This window comes from Bison bison, unplaced genomic scaffold (genome assembly GCF_000754665.1).
Source record: "Bison bison bison isolate TAMUID 2011002044 unplaced genomic scaffold, Bison_UMD1.0 scf7180017864153, whole genome shotgun sequence".
Taxonomy (NCBI): Eukaryota; Metazoa; Chordata; class Mammalia; order Artiodactyla; family Bovidae; genus Bison; species Bison bison.
In genome coordinates this window covers 369,288-391,973 of record NW_011494725.1, presented here as the reverse complement: position 1 = coordinate 391,973, position 22,686 = coordinate 369,288, and the positions used below count along the sequence as shown (strand labels likewise).

The window sequence follows — 22,686 nt, the reverse complement described above, 5'->3', positions numbered from 1 at the left end:
GCATTGCAGGCAGATTTTTTACTCACTGAGTCACCTGGGAAGCCCTCTATGCAGAGTTGCTGCTGCTGCTAAGTCGCCTCAGTCGTGTCCGACTCTGTGCGACCCCATAGACGGCAGCCCACCAGGCCTCCCCGTCCCTGGGATTCTCCAGGCAAGAACACTGGAGTGGGTTGCCATTTCCTTCTCCAATGCATGAAAGTGAAAAGTGAAAGTGAAGTCGCTCAGTTGTGTCTGACTCTAGCGACCCCATGGACTGCAGCCTCCCAGACTCCTCCGTCCATGGGATTTTCTAGGCAAAAGTACTGCAGTGGGGTGCCATTGAGTACATCATGCAAAATGCTGGGCTGGATGAGTCACAAGCTGGAATCAAGACTGCCAGAAGAAATATCAACCTCAGATATGCAGATGATACCACTCTTAATAGCAGAAAGTGAAGAGAAACCAAACAGCCTCTTGATAAGGGTTAAAGAGGAGTGAAAAAGCTGGCTTGAAACTCAATATTAAAAAAACTAAGATCATGGCATCTGGTCCCATTACTTCATGGCAAATAGAAGTGGAAAAAGTAGAAACAGTGACAGATTTTATTTTCTTGGACTCCAAAATCACTGCAGACAGTGATTGCAGCCATGAAATTAGAAAACGCTTGCTCCTTGGAAGAAAAGCTATGACAAACCTAGACAGCATACTAAAACACAGAGACATCACTTTGCCAACAAAAGTCAATATAGTCAAAGCTATGGTTTTTCCAGTAGTCATTTACAAATGTGAGAGTTGGACCATAAAGAAGGCTGAATGTCAAAGAATTAATGCTTTCAAATTGTGGTGCTGGGGAAGACTCTTGAGAGTCCCTTGGACAACAAGGAGACCAAACTAGTCAATCCTAAAGGGAATCAGTCCTGAATATTCATTGGAAGGACTGATGCTGAACTTGAAGCTCCAATAATTTAGCCACCTGATGCAAAGAGCTGACTTACTGGAAAAAGTAAGTTGGGGAAGATTTGAGGGCATGAGAAGAAGGGGGTGACAGAGGATGAGATGGCTGGATGGCATCACCAACTCAATGGACATGAACTTGAGCAAACTCCAGGAGAGAGTGAAGGACAGGGAAGCCTGGCAGGCTGCATTTCATGGAGTCGCAAAGAGTTAGACATGATTTAGCAACTAAACAACAACAAAAGGCACAGAGAAGGGGTGAAGCCCTGACATTAGGGGGGTTCCTCAAAGGCCGCTGGGCTCCAGAGGCTCCTAGTCATGCTTGAGGGTGAGCTTTTTGAAGAGATATTCGCCCAACCCAGCCTGGGGACCAGCCATCCTGCAGAGATTGGTCAGGTGTTCTCCCATCTTCTGGGAAGTGTCTCTCCAGGAAGTCACAGAGGTAGGGGTCTGTGAGGGCAGAACCCAGGCCATGCAGATCCAGAAGGGCTGGGTCAGGTTCTTCTCCTTGAGAAGGGTGGCTTCCATAGCATCCCGGGTTTTCCTGACTCATCTTGAGACGGCTTCTGCATGTCCTGGAAAAGGGTGCAGCTGCAATGCTGATTTTGCATTTTCAAGAGATGCTGGACCCTCTCTTGCTTCTTCTCCTCAGCCAGTTCACAGAAGTGGCCCATGTCCTCCAGAGCCACATCATTGTGGTCAGTATAGAAGCCCAGCGAGAGGTAGGTGTAGGAGGCCAGCAGACATGTGTTGACCAGGCAGATGACTGTGGCCTCCACCTCAGTGGAATAATTCTGACGATTCTGGGAGCTTATGGTTGATCACTAATGAGAAGCTACGCTTGAAAAATGATGTTCACTGGTCTTGGTGATCGGGGAGAGTTGAGTGGCTGATTCTGAGGGTTGTGACTAAAAAAAGGTTGGAGGGTGGTGGGAGGCTGGTGTAAGGGTGAGGGGGTGGGGGTCCCTGGGTCTATTCCATCCAAACATTATTAAAGCAAGAGATGCATCTACGGGACCGCTGAGGGCAGTGCCGAGACAACTATTTTATAAACACATTTTAAAAATCCAAGAATTTGAATGTTTTTGGAAGTAAGGAGATCAGAGGAACAATTCTTTTTAAGGATATAATCTGCTGTTATCAGCTTAGTCTACCAGCCTGGATATTTGAAAAGTGATGAATCAGATAACCTGGTACAAATATTGTACACTGTATTTTAAGCTGCTTTTGCTAGATCTAGAGATTTGGGGGACTGAAGGAGCCCTAGAGATCATAATCGCCTAATTTTATAGGTGATATAACAAAGGCCCAGAGAGGTTAACCTGATTCTTTTGACAATAAAAGAATTAGATCATGTGAGTTGTAACCCAGTGGTGGAGACAGAGGGGGGTGACTGTGAGATGCTTTTCTCTCACCTCCACTTCATCCATCCCTAACCTCCAGTCATCTCTCTTTCCCTTCTCTTCAGTAACCAATAATCTAGTAAAAACAAAACAAAACAAAACAAAACTGCGAGTCACCACTTAACCAAAGCTTCCAGACAAGGCCCGCATGTTCCCCTCCTGCTACCCAGCCCAGGATAGAAAACTTGGAGTGGTCACTCTCCCCTTACAAAAACCACATTCTGTCTCTATCATTAGTGTCTACAGCTTTGTGGACCTTGAAAAACTGGAGGCTTTGTTGGCATCCTGTTGTTTCTTTTATTCCCTTTACTTTATCTTCCTGTGTTTGTCCCTACCTGATTTGCACTTAAGGCCGATTTTGGAGATAGTGCTTATGTGTATCTGTGAGAAACGATATATCTCTTCTTCCCTGTAGGCACTAACTGGTTGGCCCATTTAAGCTTAATTTCTTCTTGGGAGTTTGACTAATTATTCGTGGTTTTGGCTAGAATCTCTTCCAGCAGCTGCAACACACAGGCTTCCAAAATCCTTTCTGGGCCTAATGTGCTGCTTTTCCCTTTTTAAAGGGGAAACCGAGAAGTTCAGGAAATGATTACTTTGCATGTGTGCGCTGTGTGCTGAGTCACTTCAGTTGTGTCCGACTCTGGCGGTCAGTGTGAATGCTTATTAGGCCAGCTGTGTCTATTAGCTAAAATGATCAAAATTATAATTCTTCCTTCATACAGAGACCAGGAGATAGACGGCCTATCGTTCCTAGTGATTGCATTTTATTTTATTTTTCATTTAATTTTATTTTTTAAAGTCATTTTCTTATTTTTTTACCTTTATTTAGTTAGTTAGTTTTGGCTGCACTGGGTCCTCATTGCTGTGCACAGGCTCTCTCTAGTTGCAGTGAGCAGGGGCTAGTCATTGCTTCGGTGTGCCGTCTTCTCACTGGGATGGCTTCGCTTGCTGGGGATCGCGGATTCTAGGCACAGGAGCTCAGTAGTTGTGAAGTACAGACTTAGCTGTTGCATGGCCCGTGGAATCTTCCCTGACCAGGGATCGACTGGTATGCCCTACACTGGCAGGTGGATTCTTAACCACTGGACTACCAGGGAAGTCCTGGTGATTACATTTTAAAGGAATGGCTTTTAGGTCCTTGAGTAAGACACCCTTCAACAGTAGGAGATACATATATATCTCAAAGGGACAGAGGAAGGACTCACAATCATAAATCCCCTTTCATAAGTGCTCTAAGAAGGTGTGGTCAGTTGCCTATTTTCAGGTGTGGGCTAGAACAAACAGCAAATTTTGGGGGGAGCCTTGAACTTTCTCAGGCAGGCACTTTAAGGTGGGGCTAGGGACTTCCGTGGTGGCCACGCTTACCAATGCAGGAGACGCAGGTTTGATCCCTGGTTTGGGAAGATCCCCTAAAGAAGGAAATGGCAACCACTCCAGTATTCTTGCCTGGGAAATCCCATGGACAGAGGAGCCTGGTAGGCTACAGTCCATGGGGTCACAAAAGAGTTGGACACAACTTAGCAACTAAACAATAATAAGGGTTAATTCTTATGGATTGAGCTGTTAGAAACTAAGTCTTTTAATATGTGGATAGGGGATTGGATGAAATCATTTGTGTTGAGAATCTGTAGTTTTTACAGGCCAAGGTTGAGTTTGATCAAGGAGAGAATGTTTCTCATCCAGTAATTTTAAGACCTGTTGTAAGGTCAGACCCCCCAAGATGGCTGTTCTCTTTCTCTCTGTAACCACCTGCTCCACCAGGACCTGCTTCACCTACACCCTACACTCAGGACTGACCCACCCACACACTTGCCCCAACCCCAGCCAGTGATTGTTCTTGTTGAAGGAGCAGTGAAGGGCATGCCCCTCTGCTGGTTTCCCTGGTAATCCTGGTAACCAATCAGCCAAGGTGACAGCCAATTACTCTGTAATTGGTAATCCCCCCATCCCTACCCGCCAACCGCACCATTCCCCAGGAATGAAGATTGCTGCCATATCTTGCCCACCTTGGGGTGTCACTCCAGGGCCTTGCTTTTGACAGTAAGTATTCCTGTTCCTGCCCCCTCATCCATTACATCATTATTTCTGTTTCTGACTCCTGGGTTTTCCTTTGGTCTTGAACTCGGGCAAGCACAGTCCTTGGAGGCCTGTGGGGTGCAACTCAACCCATATTATTTCAGTTAAATTTTTATAAAAACTTTTATTTGCCTTTTTCATCTGTAAAATAGGAATTACCTATTAACATCTCACAGAGAAGGCAATGGCGCCCCACTCCAGTACCCTTGCCTGGAAAATCCCATGAACAGAGGGGCCTGGTGGGCTGCAGTCCATGGGGTCGCTAGGAGTAGGACACGACTGAGCGACTTCACTTTATTTTTTCACTTTCATGCATTGGAGAAAGAAATGGCAACCCATTCCAGTGTTCTTGCCTGCAGAATCCCAGGGACGGTGGAGCCTGATGGGCTGCCGTCTATGGGGTTGCACAGAGTCGGACACGACTGAAGCGACTTAGCAGCAGCTTTAACATCTCATACAACACTTGGGAGCATCTAGTACAGCGCTGTCCAATGGAAGTATTGGACAAGCCCCCATGTCATTATCAATAACCTCATTGCCACATTTTTAAAAATAGAAATAAACAATAAAAATTAATGTTTGCATTTTATTTACCTAATATAATCAAAACATTTCAACATGTAATCAATACTTTTAAATTATCGGGAGATTTTACGTTCTGTTTTCGTTCTGTGTATTTTACATTTACAACATTTCCGTTAGGGCCAGACACTATTCAAATGTTCAGTAGTCACTTTCAAGCTGCCGCATTGGACAGCGCGGGTCTACACAGCTCAGCAGACACGCCCTGCAGAGGTGAGCGTAGGGCGGGTCTTAGCCAGACGGGGCGGAGCCTCTCAGGGCGCGTTTTGGGCCTCGCTAGCTGCCGTAGGAAGCGCCGGACGTGGCGGCGCCACGTCCCCTGCCGCCGAGGGAGAGGAGTCAGTTGGGCCTTGGGGTGGGTGGCCATGGCTTTTACGTTGTACTCGCTGCTGCAGGCGGCCCTTCTCTGCGTCAATGCCATCGCCGTGCTTCACGAGGAGCGTTTCCTCAAGAACAGTGAGTGGGGCCGGTGGGCCGCACTGAGGGGGCGGTGGCGGAGCTCGGGGATCGCGGACCCGAGTAGGGCCGCGTGAGGGGACCACCTGGGCAGGGACGGACGGACGGGCGGCCAAGGGCTCGCCTCTCTGGGGCCCTTCCTTGGGTGGGGAAGCCGAGCCACTCTCGTCTCACAGGAGAGTGAAGATTGTTCCACAGACGCCCGCTGGGTGCCAGCCCTGGGGGGTCGGGAAGCGGAGATGAGTAGAGCCGGGGACGCCCTTGCCTGCGACTAGTTTAGGCTAGGAATTTAGTACACGTTTCCATGGCTGCTTTTAATTGTCAAAAATCTGAGGTGTGGGTTTTCAGTGAAAGAGGGAGGGGCGTGGCTCATTTTGGAGCGTGGGTAGTTTGAAGAAGGAACTGATGGAGAGTCATAGGGGTTCCTGGGCTTTGGAGATAAGAGGAAAGGAAGCCTGTTGGGATTATCACAACATCCAGCCACGCGCATTCCAAGAAAAGTTTATTCAGCACAGTTTATCGGGTGCCTGTGATGCACCAGCCTAGAATCTGAGCGTACAGGGAAGACAAATTATGCCTACAGGGATCTCGCAATCCAGCGAGCTCCATGCCACTTGGGAAGGCTGCTTTTTTTCTGTCTAAGGCACAATTACGGCAGGATACTGCATGATGGTACATCATTTGTCACAGCGTGCGGAACGTGTCAGTGTAGATCACTGAAACTCAAACCCAGGAGCAAGGTTGATTCGTTTCATTTATTCCTTCAGGACAGATTTATTGAGCACAAATATGTGCCGGGCCCATGTAATAGGAGCTGAGGTTACAACAGTTATCCTACCCTTCTAATGGAAGTTACTCTAAGTAAAAACTGAAGAAGTGCCAATAACAAGTATGCAGAATGTTACAAAAGAGATGTGTTGGGACATACTAACTTGTGAGTCTTGGAAATCTTAGAGGAAGTATGTCTAACCGGAAACGTGTAATGTATCAGTAAACATTAGGTGAAGGGTCAGGAAGTGAGGGGTAAAAAGCTGGTGTGAAAATTGGAAAGGTCCTAAGCAGGGCAGTGATGTGACCAGATTTGTGTTATTTGCAAGATCTTTCTGGTTACTTTATGGAGAACAGTTCAGAAGTGTAGAAGAGTGGATGTGGAAAGCACCGTTTCAAATAGGGCAAGTAGATATTGTGAGTATAATACAAGTTGAATGGATATAATAACAATAATGATACCTAATGCTGAACACTAACCGTGTGCCAGAATCTGTATCCAGTGCTTTACACATACTAACTTGTGTAACCCTTACAAGAACCCTGTGAGACAAGTACTGTTCTCATCCCTGCTTTACACTAAGTTGAAGGAAATGAAGAAATGGTAGCTGGAAGGGGATACGGGGATATGTTTTGTGGTGGTTTTGTTTTTAGGTGTCAGCAGCAACAGTGAGGGAGAAGGCAATGGCACCCCACTCCAGTACTCTCGCCTGGAAAATCCCATGGACGGAGGAGCCTGGTGGGCTGCAGTCCATGGGGTCACTGAGAGTAGGACACGACTGAGCAACTTCACTTTCACTTTTCACTTTCACGCATTGGAGAAGGAAATGGCAGCCCACTCCAGTGTTCTTGCCTGGGGAATCCCAGGGACGGGGGAGCCTGGTGGGCTGCCGTCTATGGGGTCACACAGAGTTGGACACGACTGAAGCAACTTAGCAGCAGCAGCAACAGTGAGAACTAGTCAGGTTCTTTTGTAAGTCAGTGCCATGAAAAACGTGGGGAGAAAGTGAACACTGAAGCAAATATACAAATATAAAGAAGAAGAGATTAAGAAGGTATTCATATGCAGCATGTGGACCTTGGTTGACTTCTACTTCACACATCGACTGTAAAAAACATTTTGAAGATTCTAGTATGGACTAGATACTAGATGATATTAAGGAATCACTGGACATCTTGTTAGTGTGATAAAGATGCATACTGAAATATTCAGGAGTGAAATATTATAGTACCAGCAATTTATTTTTAAAGAAATCAAGCAGAGAAAAAAATGAAGCACATAAGGCAAAAAAAAAAAAGTCAATAATTTAAAAAATTAGTTATTTATTTAATTTGGGCTATGCTAGGTCTTGGTTGCTTCGAGGGCTTTCTCTAGTTGGGGTGTGCAGGCTTCTCAGTGCGGTGGGTTCTGTTGTTGCAAAGCACGGGCTCTAGAGGTGTGGGCTTCAGTAGTTATGGCTCCCAGGCTCAAGAGCACAGGCGCAATAGTTGCGGCAACTGGGCTTAGTTGCTCCATGGCACATGGGTGCTTTCCAGATCAGGGATTGAACCTGTGTCTCCTGCATTGGCAGACAGATTCTTAACCACTGAGCCATGAGAGAAGTCCCCCAAGTCAACAATTATTACACATTGTAAATCAACTATACTCCAATATAAAATAAAATGTTTAAAAAATCAGCAGTTATTAAATCTGAGTGATAAATATGTTTTAAAACTTTCATAATTAAAGGTTAGAAAAAAGAATGGCTAACAGGAAAGAAATAGTAATGAGAGAAAAATAAAAGATACAGGAGAGAAATGAGGTGACTGATAGCTGAAGGATTCTGAGAAGGTGGGTGGAGATGGGACCTAAGGTACACATGGAGGAGATGGCATAAATGGGAGGTGGGATACTTTCTTTATTGAAAAAGGAGGAAAAGTTAGCTGGAGAAGCAGGAGGTTCCTAGAGTTGGTGGCAGAAAGTTTTTCTCCATTCCTTACAACAAATAGGCCAATCACTGTGAGCAACGTGGAAAGATGTAGCAGCGAGCATGACCCAGTGTCTTTGTTCTCAGAGCAGTAGAACAGATAAATAATTATACAGATAGTTGAGTCTAGGATAAATGCTTTGAAGGAAGAGAACTAGGTAAGAACCATGGGAATGTAACCTCCTGGTTGGATTAGGACAGTGTTGGTTCCTAAGGAAATAGCATTTAAAGCTAAGTCCTAGAATAGGAATAGGAAGTAGTGTATTTTTGGTTACCTTTCAGACTTCTAAGTGGAGAGAGATGTCATGTAGGCATTTGTGTATACAGGTCTGGCGCCCAGAAGGGAGGTTTGGGCAGGATTTACACATGGGGATTTTTAGTGTTGGCTGGTAATTTCAAACTGTTGGAATGAAGGCTCTTTCTCAGAGAGGTTCAAGGATTGAGTCCTGAAATTATTTATTCATGTCAGGGTTCTTGGTTGCAAGCAGCAGAAGCTGATTCTGGCTAATTAAGGAGAAGGAAATTTAATAAAAGTTTTTTGGAGAATAGAACAATGGAGCAGAGTGGAGAATCCAAATATAGACACATATTTATATGGACACTTAATTTAATAAAGGTAACAGCAGAGTGTGATAGGAAGGTCCTTCGATAAATGATTCTGGGTTAACTGGATATTCAAAAAGAAGTAAATGAATCTTGACCCTCTGCTTCATGCTAAACACAAAAGTCAATTGCAAGAATGTTGTAGATCTAAGTGGGAAAGGTAAAAATAAAGCTGGAAGAAAACATTTTTTTTTCTGAAAGGGCCGTATTAAAAATACATAGCAAGCTTTTGCAGGCCAGGAGACAGATGAAGCTATTAAGTGGGAATTAGCCATTTATAAATGTTAATACATCATTCTTTTTTCCCCCAGCTTTGAGATTTAATTGACATATAACATTGTGTAAGTGTAAGACATATTTGTGATGATTTGGTACACATATATATTGCAGAATGCTTACCACAGTAAGGTTGGTTAACATATCCTTCACCTTACATAATTACCATTTTATTGTAGATATTGTTTCAGTGAGAACATTTAAGATTTACTTTCAGAGCAGCTTTCAAGTAAACAATGCAGTGTTGTTAACTGTGGTCACCATGCTGTACAGTAGATCCCCAAAATTTGCTCATCTAATAACTGAGAGTACCTTTTGACCAATATCTCCTGATTTCCTCCACCACTCAGCTCCTGGCAACCGCCATACTACTGTCTCTTTCTATGAGTTCAATGGTTTTAGATCCCACATATAGGTGAGATAGTACGGTAGTAGTCTTCCTCTGAGTTATTTCAGTTAGCATAGTGTCCTCAGGCTCCATCTTTGTTGTCACATATGTCAAGTTTTCCTTATTTGTGGCTGAATAATATTTCATTGTATAGGTACATTGCTGCGGCTGCTGCTGCTGCTAAGTCGCTTCAGTCGTGTCCGGCTCTGTGCGACCCCATAGATGGCAGCCCACCGGGCTCCCCTGTCCCTGGGATTCTCCAGGCAAGAACACTGGAGTGGGTTACCATTTCCTTCTCCAGTGCGTGAAAGTGAAAAGTGAAAGTGAAAAGTGAAAGTGAAGTCGCTCAGTCGTGTCCGACCCTCAGTGACCCCATGGACTGCAGCCTCCCAGGCTCCTCCATCCATGGGATTTTCCAGGCAAGAGTACTGGAGTGAGTGCCATTGCGTTCTCCGATACGTACATTACATTTTCTTTATTCATTCATTCGTCAGTGAACACTTAGATTGTTTTCTTGTCTCGGCAATTGTGAATAGTGCTGGAATGAACATAGGAATGCAAATATCTCTTCAAGATAATGATTTCATCTCTTTTGGATAAATACCCAGAAATGGGGTTACTAAATGTATTTCTTTTTGAAATTTTTTGAGGAACCGTCATCCTACTTTCCATAGCAGCTGTACAAATTTACATTCCTGTGGACAGTGCACAAAGGTTCTCTTTTTCCACATCCTTGCCAGCATTTATTGTCTCTTGTTTTTTTTGGTAATAGCTGTTCTAACAAGTGTGAGGTGATATTTCATTGTGGCTCTGACTTGCATTTCTCTGATGAATAGTGATGTTGAATACATTTTCATGTACTTTTTGGCCGTTTTTATGTCTTTGGACTCTTCACTTCCTCTGCCCACTTTTAAACAGATTATTTGGAAATACAATTATTAATGGAGAGCACTTCCAAAATGTTGATGTGAGAACCTTCACTGGACCCTCTTTTCAATGAAACCACTATAACTAGTGACTATTATTTAAAAAACAAACATTCAGAGTCACCGGAAATTGTCATAAGAATATACAACAAACAGAGAAACTTCTTTTTTCTGCCAAGAAAATCTATTAAAGCTCAGTAAGGGCAGTGAGACTCTCTTGTGTTTGAGCCACATCCAGTTCTCCCCCCTCCCCTACTGGGGAAAAAACAAAGGAAATAATAAAGATTACAGTGAAAATTAATAAAATGCAGAGCAGAAAAACAATAAAGAGAATTAACAAAACAAAAAGCTAATTCTCTCAGAAGATCAACAAAATTGGCAAACAGTAAAAAAGAAGACTCAGATTCCTAAAGTCAGTGATCAAAGGAGACATCACTACCTTAGAGAATGAAAAGGATGTTAAGGGAATGGTGTGAACAACTGTATCCCAACAAATTAGATGATTTAGATGAAATGGACAAATTTCTAGAAAGACCACAAACTACTGAACCGACTGATTAGACCTATAACATGTAAAGAGATTAAGTTAGTAGTTTTAAAACTTTGAACAAAGGAAAACCCAGGCTTCATTGCTGGATTCTACCAAACATTTAAAGAAAACTTAATACCAAAATAGAGAGGAGAGAGGACATCCCAACTCATGCCTTGAGGCCAGTATTAACCTGGTATGAAAACCAGACACAGCACAAGAAAAGAAACCCCAGACCAGTATCTCTGATGAATATAAACACAAAAATGCTCTGCAGAACACTGGCAAACTAAACCAGGTGGGATTTACCGCAAGAGTGCAGGGTTGATTTAACCTTTTAAAATGAGTTTAATTCATCATATTAGTAAAATAAAAATCACATGATTATAATAGATGAAGAAAAAAATTTGACAAAACCCCATACCCTTTCATGATAAAACATTCAAGAAACTAGGAATAGGAAAGAACTTTCTCAATCTGATAAATAACATCTATGAAAACCCCCCCAGTGAGGGTTGTGTGAGCCTAAATAATAGAGAAATTCCTAAAGGAGGTAGATTTTAAACAGTAAGTCAGAAGACTCCCCTGGTGGTCCAGTGGCTAAGATGCCATGCTCCCAATGCAGGGGGCCTGGGTTCAGTCCCTGGTCTAAAGATCCCATGTGCCGCAATCAAGACCCAATGTGGCTAAATAAGTAAATATTAAAAAACAAAAACAAAAAACCAATAAGTCAGATTTGCATCAATGTACAGAGAAATGAGGGCTTCTCTGGTGGCTTAGTGGTAAAAAATTTGCCTGTAGTACAGGAGACACAGATTCAATCCCTGGATCAGAAAATCCCTCTGGAGAAGGAACTGGCAACCCATTCCAGTATTCTTGCCTGGGAAATCCCATGGACAGAGCAGTCAGTGAGGCTACAATGCATGGGGTCTCAAGAGTCAGACATGGCTCAGCAACTAAGCCACCACCACAGAGAAATGAACAAGGTATTCCATAGGCCTTACATATGATAGACATAGATGAGCATGCAGTTTATAAAACATTGAAGAAACTCTATAGATACATGTTTCTATTTAAATATATATTACTGAAAAGCATTTAATTTTGTCAAAGGTTAAGTGGAAATAATTGTGTTGAATTGGGAATTATATTGAACCAAGAAAGATTAGTCTGAGTATACTAGATCATTCACTTCAGCAGTGTTCTTTTTGATCAAGGTAATTTTTTCAAACTTATATTAGTAGAGTTCTTTGTGTGGTTTATTAGGTACTTTTACATTTATGATAGCCCTGCAAACTTGGTGACACAAAATAAAGCACATTCATTTTCTTTCATAGAAATGGAAACTGATCTCAAAGAAGCTGAGGTTTGCCAATGTTCTCAAAACTGCGTTAATACTTTTTTCTTCAAAATGTATCTAGCTGAGGATTGTTGACTGAACCTGGATGGATTACCCTTTTGTGTGTGACTTTTTGAAGTCTGGGCAGGGGAAGAACATTATGTGGTGTTTACAATTAGTAACTTTTTCTATTTAAGTTCATTCCTGAGATTGGCAGCAACAGCTGCTGGCTGGTCTTATCATTTGTTTTCTGCTGGGCCCTCCAGCTATAGACAAGAAAGCTGCAGAGTTCAGTCTTTATCCTTAAAAAAAAAAAGCAAAGCTCTTTAAAACTTTGGCCAGGTTCCTTAGAAAAACAACTGACACTCTTTAGTAGCAGTTGGAGAGAAAACTATTTGTTACAGTAAAAGGTAATCCCTGGCAGATGATCTTTCACTGGTCAATTTTGTATTTGTCTGTGGAATATCGAGAGGAATGTTTTCCTCACTCTCCCCAAAATTCTGTTTTCTTTTTCATTCTAGTGGCATAAGAATAGAGAAGCTAACATTAGCCGATAATTTACTATTTTTTAAAAATTACTTAAGTGCTGATGCTTAAATCATGGTATTCTCTATATTGTAGAGTTTTATCCTGTTTTGTTGAGGAGCAAGCAATTGGAAGATATATTTTTTTTCTGGGATCACTCCTCATTATGTGCACGATCCACAAAGTACTTAAAGAAGTTCTTTTTTACCATCTAAGAGACTGTGGCCCTGAATGGAAAGGAGTGATAGTTTTAGCAAGGATAAATTTCCTAAAAGCAGGTAAAGGAAATGAAACCAGCATCTGTCTAAAGGCAGTTATAGAGCAATTCAGAGTGACTTGTGGTTGAAGCCCCTCTCTGGAACCTGTCCTTGCCCGCAGGATGTTCATGCTCTGAATTCCATAGGGGTTTCTCCAATAGAGGAGTAGCTTTACAGGTTTTCTTTTTAAATGTCATTTTTATTTTTATCAAAGCAATGTATGTGTGTGGTTTTAAGGTCAAAAAAGCCCTTCAACCTATAAAGAAAAATAGAAGCCTCTTGCTCCATCTCTCCTCAACCTCCTCTATTCTTCTAAAGCAATTATTTTTAACTCTTTCAAGTTTTAAATCATTGACCTACTATTGTGAAAGGTTTTAGCACAGTTGTACCATCAGTGGCACACTCATTCTTGTATAAGCACAAATACACACACACTTCCCTTCTCCGCCTCTCACATCTCCAGCCAATTATTGGTAATACCAGTATTCCATATTTAATATGACTATGCATATTACAGCTGAACAGTTAAAAAAAAAATCATAATTTTTTTCTTCTAGTTGATTTGTGGTTCAGGTGTAGAATTCTAGATTGGAACCACTTTTTCTAGAGTTTTGAGGACATTATTCCATTTAATTTTCTCATTTCCTTTATTGATGTTAAGTCTAATGCCATTGTGATTCCTGACTCTTTGTAGGTAGAGACCCTTTAGGGTATTCTCTTTATCTTTGCATGCACAGTCGCTTCAGTCATGTCTGATTCTTTGCAACCCTATGTTCTGTAGCCCACCAGGCTCCTCTGTCCATGGGATTCTCCAGGCAAGAATACTGGAGTGGGTTGCTGTGCCCTCCTCCAGGGGATCTTCCCAACCCAGGAGGTGAACCCCCATCTCTTACATGTCCTGCATTGGCAGGAGGGTTCTTTACCACTAGCACTACCTGGGAAGCCCTTTTATCTTTAGAAGACTGAAATTTTACAATAATGTGGCAGTCTATGTGTCTCCTTTTCATTGGGCCGTACCCTGATTGGGCCCATTTGGCCTAAAGGCTCATATCCCTCAGTTTTGGGATATCATCTCTTAATATGTGTTTGATAATTCTTTTAAAAACTTTTATTGGAATATAGTTGATTTACAGCATTTGTGGTAGTTTCAGGTGTACAGCAAAGTGAATCCGTTATATCCTTTTTTTTTTTTAAGATTCTTTTCCCATTAGGCCATTATAGAGTGTTGAGTAGAGTTTCCTGTGCTATACAGCAGGTTCTTATTATCTTTTTTTTATATATATAGTAGTGTATATATATTAATCCTCATATTTCCCAGATTATCGCTCCCCCATCCCTTGGTAATGATAAATTTGTTTTTTACATCCATGACTGTACTTTTGTAAATAAGTTCATTTGTTCAGTTCAGTTCAGTCGCTCAGTCGTGTCCGACTCTTTGCGACCCCATGAATCACAGCACGCCAGGCCTCCCTGTCCATCACCAACTCCCGGCGTTCACTCAGACTCACGTCCATCGAGTCAGTGATGCCATCCAGCCATCTCATCCTCTGACGTCCCCTTCTCCTCCTGCCCCCAATCCCTCCCAGCATCAGAGTCTTTTCCAAGGAGTCAACTCTTTGCATGAGGTGGCCAAAGTACTGGAGTTTCAGCTTTAGCATCATTCCTTCCAAAGAAATCCCAGGGCTGATCTCCTTCAGAATGGACTGGTTGGATCTCCTTGCAGTCCAAGGGACTTTCAAGAGTCTTCTCCAACACCACAGTTCAAAAGCATCAATTCTTCGGCGCTCAGCCTTCTTCACAGTCCAACTCTCACATCCATACATGACCACTGGAAAAACCATAGCCTTGACTAGACAAACCTTCGTTGGCAAAGTAATGTCTCTGCTTTTGAATATACTATCTAGGTTGGTCATAACTTTCCTTCCAAGGAGTAAGCGTCTTTTAATTTAATGGCTGCAGTCACCATGTGCAGTGATTTTGTACCCCCTCTTTTTTTTTGACTCCACATATAAATGATATCATAATAATATGTCTTTCTGACTTCACTCAGTATGACAAACAGTCTCTAGGTCCGTCCTTGTTGCTGCAAATGGCATTATTTTGTTCTTACGGCTGAATAGTATTCCATTGTATATATGCACTTCGTCATCTTTGTCCATTCCTCTGTTGATGGACATTTATGTTGCTTCCGTGTCCTGGCTGTTGAACATTGGGGTGCATGTATCTTTTTGAATAATGTTTTTCTCTGGGTATATGCCTAGGAGTGGGATTGCTGGATCATATGGTAGTTCTATTTTTAGTTTTAAGGAACCTCCACACTGTTCTCCATAGTGGTGTAGTGACTGTATCAGTTTATATTCCCACCAACAGTGTAAGAGGCTTCCCTTTTCTTCACACCCTCTCCAGCATTTATTGTTGTAAATTTTTTGATGATAGCCATTCTGACCGGTGTCAGTTAATACCTCGTTGTAGTTTTGACTTCATTTTCTCTGATAATTAGTGATGTTGAACATCTTTCCGTGTGCTTTTTGGCCACCTCATTAGGTAATTTTTTCCTGTTTTTTCTTTGCTCTTTCTGAAACTCCAGTTATTTTGACATATTGATATTCCTTTTTTAATGTTTTTCTTGTCTTGTAGGTGTCTTCAACTTGGTGTGTCAGCCTCTTGAACTTTTTATGCTGATAGAGCGAGAACAGTGCTCCTTTTTTACGTTCCCTTTTTCAGGGCATCTCGTTCTCTGAGTTTTGTAGCTACAGTTGTTTTTCTCTAAGGATGTTCGTTTTTTTAAAAAAATGAACTTCTTGCATTCTCTCTTCCTCAGAGCCTTCTTTTCTGGCTTGACTCTATCCTACCATGTTCAGAATTGTTCCCTCTTGACTGTCAGTTCATTCTAAAGAGTAAACCCTGAGAGGCTCTTTGGAAGCTCTGTGTATATGGTTGGGAGTTACTCACCAGTGGGCGTCTGAGTTAAATTCACCGTTTCATTAAATCCCCCTGTATGTCACTAACTGAAGTCACTAATTGACCAACTTCCTGAGTAAGTGTGCAACTTCCTGTCTGCAGAATGTAAGTATTCTTATGTTCCAGACTTATGTGATACACAAGCAGGGAAAGCGAGCAGGAATCTGACACTTAGGTTTGTAGACCTTAATTAATTAATTCAGTCCACCTTCCCGAGACCCCAGGTCTGGAGGTTCCCTGCTTCAGTCTCCACTGAGAGTAAACCCGTCTCCTGAGGGGGTAAGAGAGAGAGAAACTCTTCCCATCAGTTCAGTCTAAGGAAAGGGAGGTGGGGATGAGCGGCACTAACTTCTCCTGTGGGGACTTTCAGTTAGTCCTCCTGTGTTTCCAAAACCGCATCACCCTCACTGGCATTTTGAAGTTTCTCTCAAGTTTTCAGGATTCTCAGCAAGATTCACCTCAGTTTTTTATTGTGTGCTCCCTGGAGGTTTAGATTTCAGTTTTCTCTGCTAAGTCAGTTATTGTTCCGTTTATCTTTTTCTGTTGTTGTTCGGATTAACTTCTCTTGCCTGAGGACTTCTTTCTTATTACTCTTGTAAGCTCAGTGGTAAGAGAATCCACCTGCCAGTGCAGGAGGCACAGGAGATGTGGGTTGGATTCCTGGGTCGGGAAAGTCCCCTGGAAATGGCAACCCACTCCAGCATTCTTGTCTAGAAAATTCCATGGACAGAGGAGCTACAGTCCATGGGGTCGCAAAGAGTTGGACATATTATTATTAGTAGATTTCAGGAGAAGTCTTAACTTAAAAGTGTGTGTCCACTGATGGGGTTCAGGACATGCTACCCCCAAGTAAGTCACTGTGGCGTGTTGAACATCTCAAGCTGAAGGAGTTTAGAGAAAATACCAGAAGAAGAGCGATCACCCCACCCTCCCCCCTCACTGCCCCTTCTTTCCTGAAAGCAGGAAATAAGTTTCTCATGTGAAAGGTATCCTCCCCATACCAGAAGGAAGGGAGACATTCTTAGCACCAGAGACAGGGAACTGAGGGCCAGACAGACTGTATTACTTTATGACATTATCCATAGCCCAAATGCCTTTTCTTGTTAATTCTTCACAAATTTATTCCCTTGTCTAAAAGGTAGAAGTTTCCTGTTCTGCTCACTTTTTCAGGTCTTCATTTTCTCCTGAAGACTCCCAGGTACATGTAAAACCTTAATAAACTTTGTATGCTTTTCTCCTGTTAATGTCTTTGTCAGTTTAATTTTCAGACATAACCAAGGACCCTAAGAGGGTCAAGGAGACATTCTTCCTTACAGTAACCATTATGTTTAACTGAAACCAGGCTGCTTTCTTACTGTGCAGAGTTGTTAAGTGGGTTTATATGAGTAAGACTAAACTGGTTTGGAAAATAATACAACTGGTGGTGGTAGCCATTTTGTGTTTTATGTCTTTTCAAGACACTATTATGAAATAATTTTCACCACATTGTAAGTAGTTAAAGGCTGGTACTACACCTTTGAACTTAGATGACAGAGAATTGCCATATAGTGGAGAATTCTGATTTGAGCTACCTAGAAAAGAGAAAGAAAAATACCTAGAAAATATGTGGGACAAAGAAATTATAGTAGAACTTGTTATATAGTAAAAGTAAATGTTGGAGAAACAGCATAAATATATTTTCTTGCCAGAGATCCAGAAGTAAGAAGCAAGCAAAATGCAGGTTTGAGATTGTTTTTAACTTGGAGAAATCTATGCATTTAATATTGGAGGATTTCTTCCTCCCTCCCTCAAAGCTACAATGAATGAATGGTTTGTGTTATGCTTTGTGTGTCTTAAAAATAAAGAAACATGGTTCTTTGAAAGTTTTATCTACGATCCTAGGGTTTACCATACCTTTGTTTATCCAAAGTTAACTCGGTTTGCTATAAATTCAGTTTAATTCCACAAATGTATATTAAGTACTTGCTCTGGGGTTGGGGAGAAGGGAAAGGTAAAGAAAGACTAAATTTAGTTCCAGGAATTTATAATATGACTTACAATCAGTAGTTACTGTTTGGGTAAAACAAGGTTTATTATGACATAGAGGGGAATTAGGAAAGGCCTTGACTTTAAAGTCAGACAGACCTGGATTACTTTCCCAACAAAGGTCCATCTAGTCAAGGCTATGGTTTTTCCAGTGGTCATGTATGGATGTGAGAGTTGGACTATAAAGAAGGCTGAGTGCTGAAGAATTGATGCTTTTGAACTGTGGTGTTGGAGAAGACTTGAGAGTCCCTTGGACTGCAAGGAGATCCAACCAGTCCATCCTAAAGGAGATCAGTCCTGAATATTCATTGGAAGGACTGATGCTGAAGCTGAAATTCCAACACTTTGGACACCTGATGCAAAGAACTGACTCATTTGAAAAGACCCTGATGCTGGGAAAGATTGAAGGAGGGAGGAGAAGGGGATGACAGAGGATGAGATGGATGGATGGCATCACCAGCTTGATGGACATGGGTTTGGGTGAACTCCGGGAGTTGGTGATGGACAGGGAGGCCTGGCGTGCTGCGGTTCATGGGGTCACAAAGAGTCAGACATGACTGAGTGACTGAACTGAACTGAGACCTGGATTCAGAAGCTGCCTTTAACATGTATAGCAGTTAATCGGAATTGAGTGTGAATAGCAATACTTGGAGGGTTGTGGTATGATACAGGGCTAGCATTTTAATTTAAGGAGCTTCTGACTTCACTCAGTAGATGATGGAAATCATCACACATTGTGAGCTAGAAAGATCTAGCCCTTTAAGGGAGAAAGAGGTTGAGGTGAAATTGCAGAGGCATCTATTGAGAGTCTGGCCAAAGATGGTAGAGGCTGTGATATTAACCATTGTGATGGAGGTTGAGCTCTGGGAGCTTGAAACAAGTAACACCTCCGTGGACTAGGAAGGCTATGAACACAGGTGAGCTAGGTCTTGAAGGGTGAGTGGGAGTCAAAACATACCTATTCTGTTGTGAACTTGAATTTTATATTAGTTTTACACCGTAGCATATCTCAGTATTGATGTAACCAAAAAAGCAACCATTATTTAACCTTTATTTCAAGCAAGTAAAAGTTGATTAAGCAATATGAAATCTTGTTAGCTGATACTTGGTTCTTTCATATATAAAATAAAAACTTTTTCTCCATCTTCAGGTTAAATGGTTAGTGTGTCAGGAATTAATTAAGCCCTGTAGTCATAGGAGATTAAAAAAATACCTAGTCATAAGAGATATGAAAAGTGGACCTGAAATAAGGACAAGAGAAGGACATTGCAGAAATGAGGATGTGTGAGCCTCTAGAAGAATGTGTAAGGCAATAAAAAAAAAGATGAACAAATAAAGGTAAAGAAGTAATAATTTATATTATCAGGAAAATGACAGAAGAAGGTAAAAGACCCATTTACTAAAAATAAGTGGGATTAGATAGTAGGCTAAATTCCTCACCTCAAAATTGAGAAATGAAGAGGAATGGTCAAGTTAAAAAGATATACCTCTGTTGCCATGCTATGAAGACCTATCCAAGCTGTGAACAGGTTTGTATTAATATTTCCCCAGGTGAACACATAGTGAAACTTAGATGCAACACCTTTATACTAATAATTACATTGGTTTTTATGAATTCTGAGTTGAACTAATTTATTATTCAACTTGACAATATGCTTTGGTTTTCAGTTCTGACCTGAAAAATGTTTTAAAAAAGGAGAAAGAAAAAAAAAAAAAAGAAAGATAACAGTTAGGTTGTCACAACAGTCATCTTTACTGAATTCAGTGCCATGGAATAATTTACTAGGCTATAGTTTATTTTATAAAATTAAAAGGGAAATTAAATGTGCTGCTTATCAAGAGTAAAAAATACACGCTAAAAATTTTAAATCATATGACTATATTTTATGTCTTTAACAGAGACTCAAAGTTATGTTTTAGAAGGTGACTAATGAGGGAGCAAGGCAAGTGCTTAATAAATTTTAACACAGCTTATCATCTTTATGTTATGCAGTTGGCTGGGGAACAGACCAGGGAATTGGAGGATTCGGAGAAGAGCCAGGAATTAAATCTCAGCTAATGAACCTTATTCGATCTGTAAGAACCGTGATGAGAGGTAAGAAGCAAAACTAGTAGAACACTCTTTCATTTTAATTTTGTGGTTTAAGTAGCAAAACTTCCGAGTGTGAATGTCATTTTTGGTGGAGATTTTCTCCCCGGGACTTGGAAGCAACGAACCTGAAAGAAGGATACTTGGACAGTCTCTTAGGACTGACAAGTTTATTTCTGCAGTCAAGCCTTTTTATAGAAGTATTAACAAAGAGCTTAGAGTATACAGTCAGCAGAGTGGGTATGGGGTTAACACCTAATCAGTAAAAATATTTCAAGGACAGCGTGCTCTAAGTGACCCATGAGCTTATCCCATAACCCGTTTTCTCAAGCAACATCCTTAATATTTATTATTAAATCTTGGTGCCGGGCATAACCAAAGGCAGGAGATGTTTTTCTGCCCGGGTACATCAAGCTGGGGTATTTCTGGCCCTTCACCATTTTCCCAAGGACTTCCTCCAACCGGCTATTTTGTACTGAGCTTCCCAACAATTTTTGTAGTGGAGACTTTTTCTGTTTGACTTGGCTTTAGTGCTTAAAAAGTTACTAGTTTTTTTCCTCTCTTGCCTTCTCTATTTAAGCCAACTGATGCAGATGGAATGCTCAGTGATGTGATGTTTCTTTGCTACCTGTATGTCACCACTTGGGATTGAAAGACATTAGTGTTCTTGCCTTTTAGAAATTCTTTTTGCTTCTAAGTAGAAAAGTTATCTAGAGTCCTGTAAGACTTTCAAGAGAAAAATACAGGCCCCATGTCTGTTATTTTATTAGAAAATATTTTAGAACAACTTGGGAGTTCAAAACCTTTTATTTGAAACTATTAAAATTAGAGTCTCTTACTACCTCTACCTCTGTCTGTCTATTAGCTGCTTTCATCACAGCTTTGGGTAGAATGATAAATAAGTTCATTCTTCATTTAGTGATGAAGCTACAGAATCTTCTTTGCACTGTTTTTCTAATGTCAGATATCGCTGGCAACCATGTGGGTCTACTTTTGCCTGGGTCCAGTTTGCTTGTGTTCCCAGAGCTGCTTCAGCACTATCCCCAGATTACTTTGTATTGATCTAGTTGTGACAGTTGTGACCCCTTACCCAGTCACACAAGCCCTCTTTCAAATAAGGTTTGGATTTTATGATCCAATGCATGTTTGAATGTTGCTATGTGATAAGGATTTGCAATGTGATTCTGATGACATACTGTATTTCTACCTTCCTGACTTAGTTCTTTTCTGATTTGTTTAATAATTAAATTTGTTTTTTCTTTGCAGTGCCATTGATAATAGTAAACTCAATTGCAATTGTATTACTTTTACTGTTTGGGTGAAGATCAGTGGGGGAAACGGAGACTCCGAAGAAGAGCTGCCAGCAGAAGTTATTACTTCAGTCTTTATTGAAGTATACATATCTTAGCTGGCTCTGCTTGGACTTGACAAAAATGTAAACCTGACAATAAAACCAGAGTCCCTATTTATCTGATTTTTAAAAAATGTTGTACTTACAGTTTTATTGTAAAAAGATCGTATCATCAGAGGCCATAACTGTCGAGGATTGGAATACATTGGATTGCTGACTGCTGATAAAAGTTCATGCTATGGAAAAGATTGTTAAAAGGGTGCAGGACTGTCACTTCTGTGTTTTTAGAGATTTCTCTCTTTGACTTCTCAGGGATGAATTTTTTTTCAAAGTTCTTGTAACTTAGTTATGATGTGAGAACAATTATCCTCCTAGATAAAATTTAAAGGATTTTTAAAATATAAAATGTTAGATAATTTGGATTGTTTTATTTTGAACTCGTTGGTTAAGTATTCTGTCTGTATACTGTCTCAGCTATGAAAAATTCAAATCTATAGTAACTATTGAGGACCAATACTCTGATTTTGGGGAGAGTTCTAATTTTCTTAGGTTGGATAGTCACATGTTGATTGTGTTTTTAAGTTTCATTTTAAGTTTTATTCATGCATTTGTTATTTTATTAATTGGCCTGAATGATGAGACCAGATCAGTATCTACATATTTGCAAAGGTTAAAGAAAAATCTGTATAGAAAAGTCTATGCCCTTTTTAACAATGATGACTTATTTTTTAAAATCAGCATAAATAGTAGCCTGCAAGAGCAATCCTAAACAATCACCATTAAACCACACTATGTAAGAAGACTTTATTGTTAAGCATTTACCTCCCTAAATTATCAGGTTTCTTGGAGTAGCACATTAACGGGTGTGATTGGTGATTCTTCATTCTGTCAGACACTAGAGCATTCATGGTGGATAAATTGTCTTTTGTTTTGTTTTTAAGTCTTAGACCATCCCATATTTGTTTATCCCATAATACCGTTTTATGCAGAAAGATTAAGATAATGTAAATGGTTTTTCTGGAAATTAGTTAATAATGCTTTAAAAGGGGTGGAACGGCATCTGTGTTTAAAAGAGAACATTTGTAAATAAAATTCAATTTCCAAGTCAAACACTTGTTTTTGTACCTTAGTATATATCTGTCAGTGTTAATCTTATTTTGTGTATAATACTTACTCTATATGTTCTTTGCTCTAAAATCATTGAACAGAGATTTAATGAGTTTCTTTTT

The 22,686-nt window shown here is 40.9% G+C and overlaps 1 protein-coding gene and 1 pseudogene across 1 annotated transcript; one reads left to right on the top strand and one right to left on the bottom strand.

The window, feature by feature from the left end:
• Nucleotides 1–1,245: 1,245 nt before the first annotated feature.
• LOC104989331 lies at nt 1,246–4,334 on the bottom strand (annotated as a pseudogene).
• Nucleotides 4,335–5,251: 917 nt separating this feature from the next.
• IER3IP1 (immediate early response 3 interacting protein 1) lies at nt 5,252–22,567 on the top strand. Its single transcript, XM_010840961.1, has 3 exons — nt 5,252–5,453; nt 20,011–20,112; nt 21,373–22,567. The coding sequence occupies exons 1-3, from the start codon at nt 5,363–5,365 to the stop codon at nt 21,426–21,428; spliced, it is 249 nt and encodes an 82-aa protein (XP_010839263.1). The 5' UTR covers nt 5,252–5,362; the 3' UTR covers nt 21,429–22,567.
• The last annotated feature ends 119 nt before the right edge of the window (nt 22,568–22,686 follow it).

Bases quoted from the DNA above. Each gene is read 5' to 3' on its own strand.
- IER3IP1 (XM_010840961.1), top strand. From the start codon at position 5,363: ATGGCTTTTACGTTGTACTCGCTGCTGCAGGCGGCCCTTCTCTGCGTC. The intron at 5,454-20,010 runs GTGAGTGGGGCC...TATGTTATGCAG, and splicing joins GGAGCGTTTCCTCAAGAACA to TTGGCTGGGGAACAGACCAG. The intron at 20,113-21,372 runs GTAAGAAGCAAA...TTTTCTTTGCAG, and splicing joins TGTAAGAACCGTGATGAGAG to TGCCATTGATAATAGTAAAC.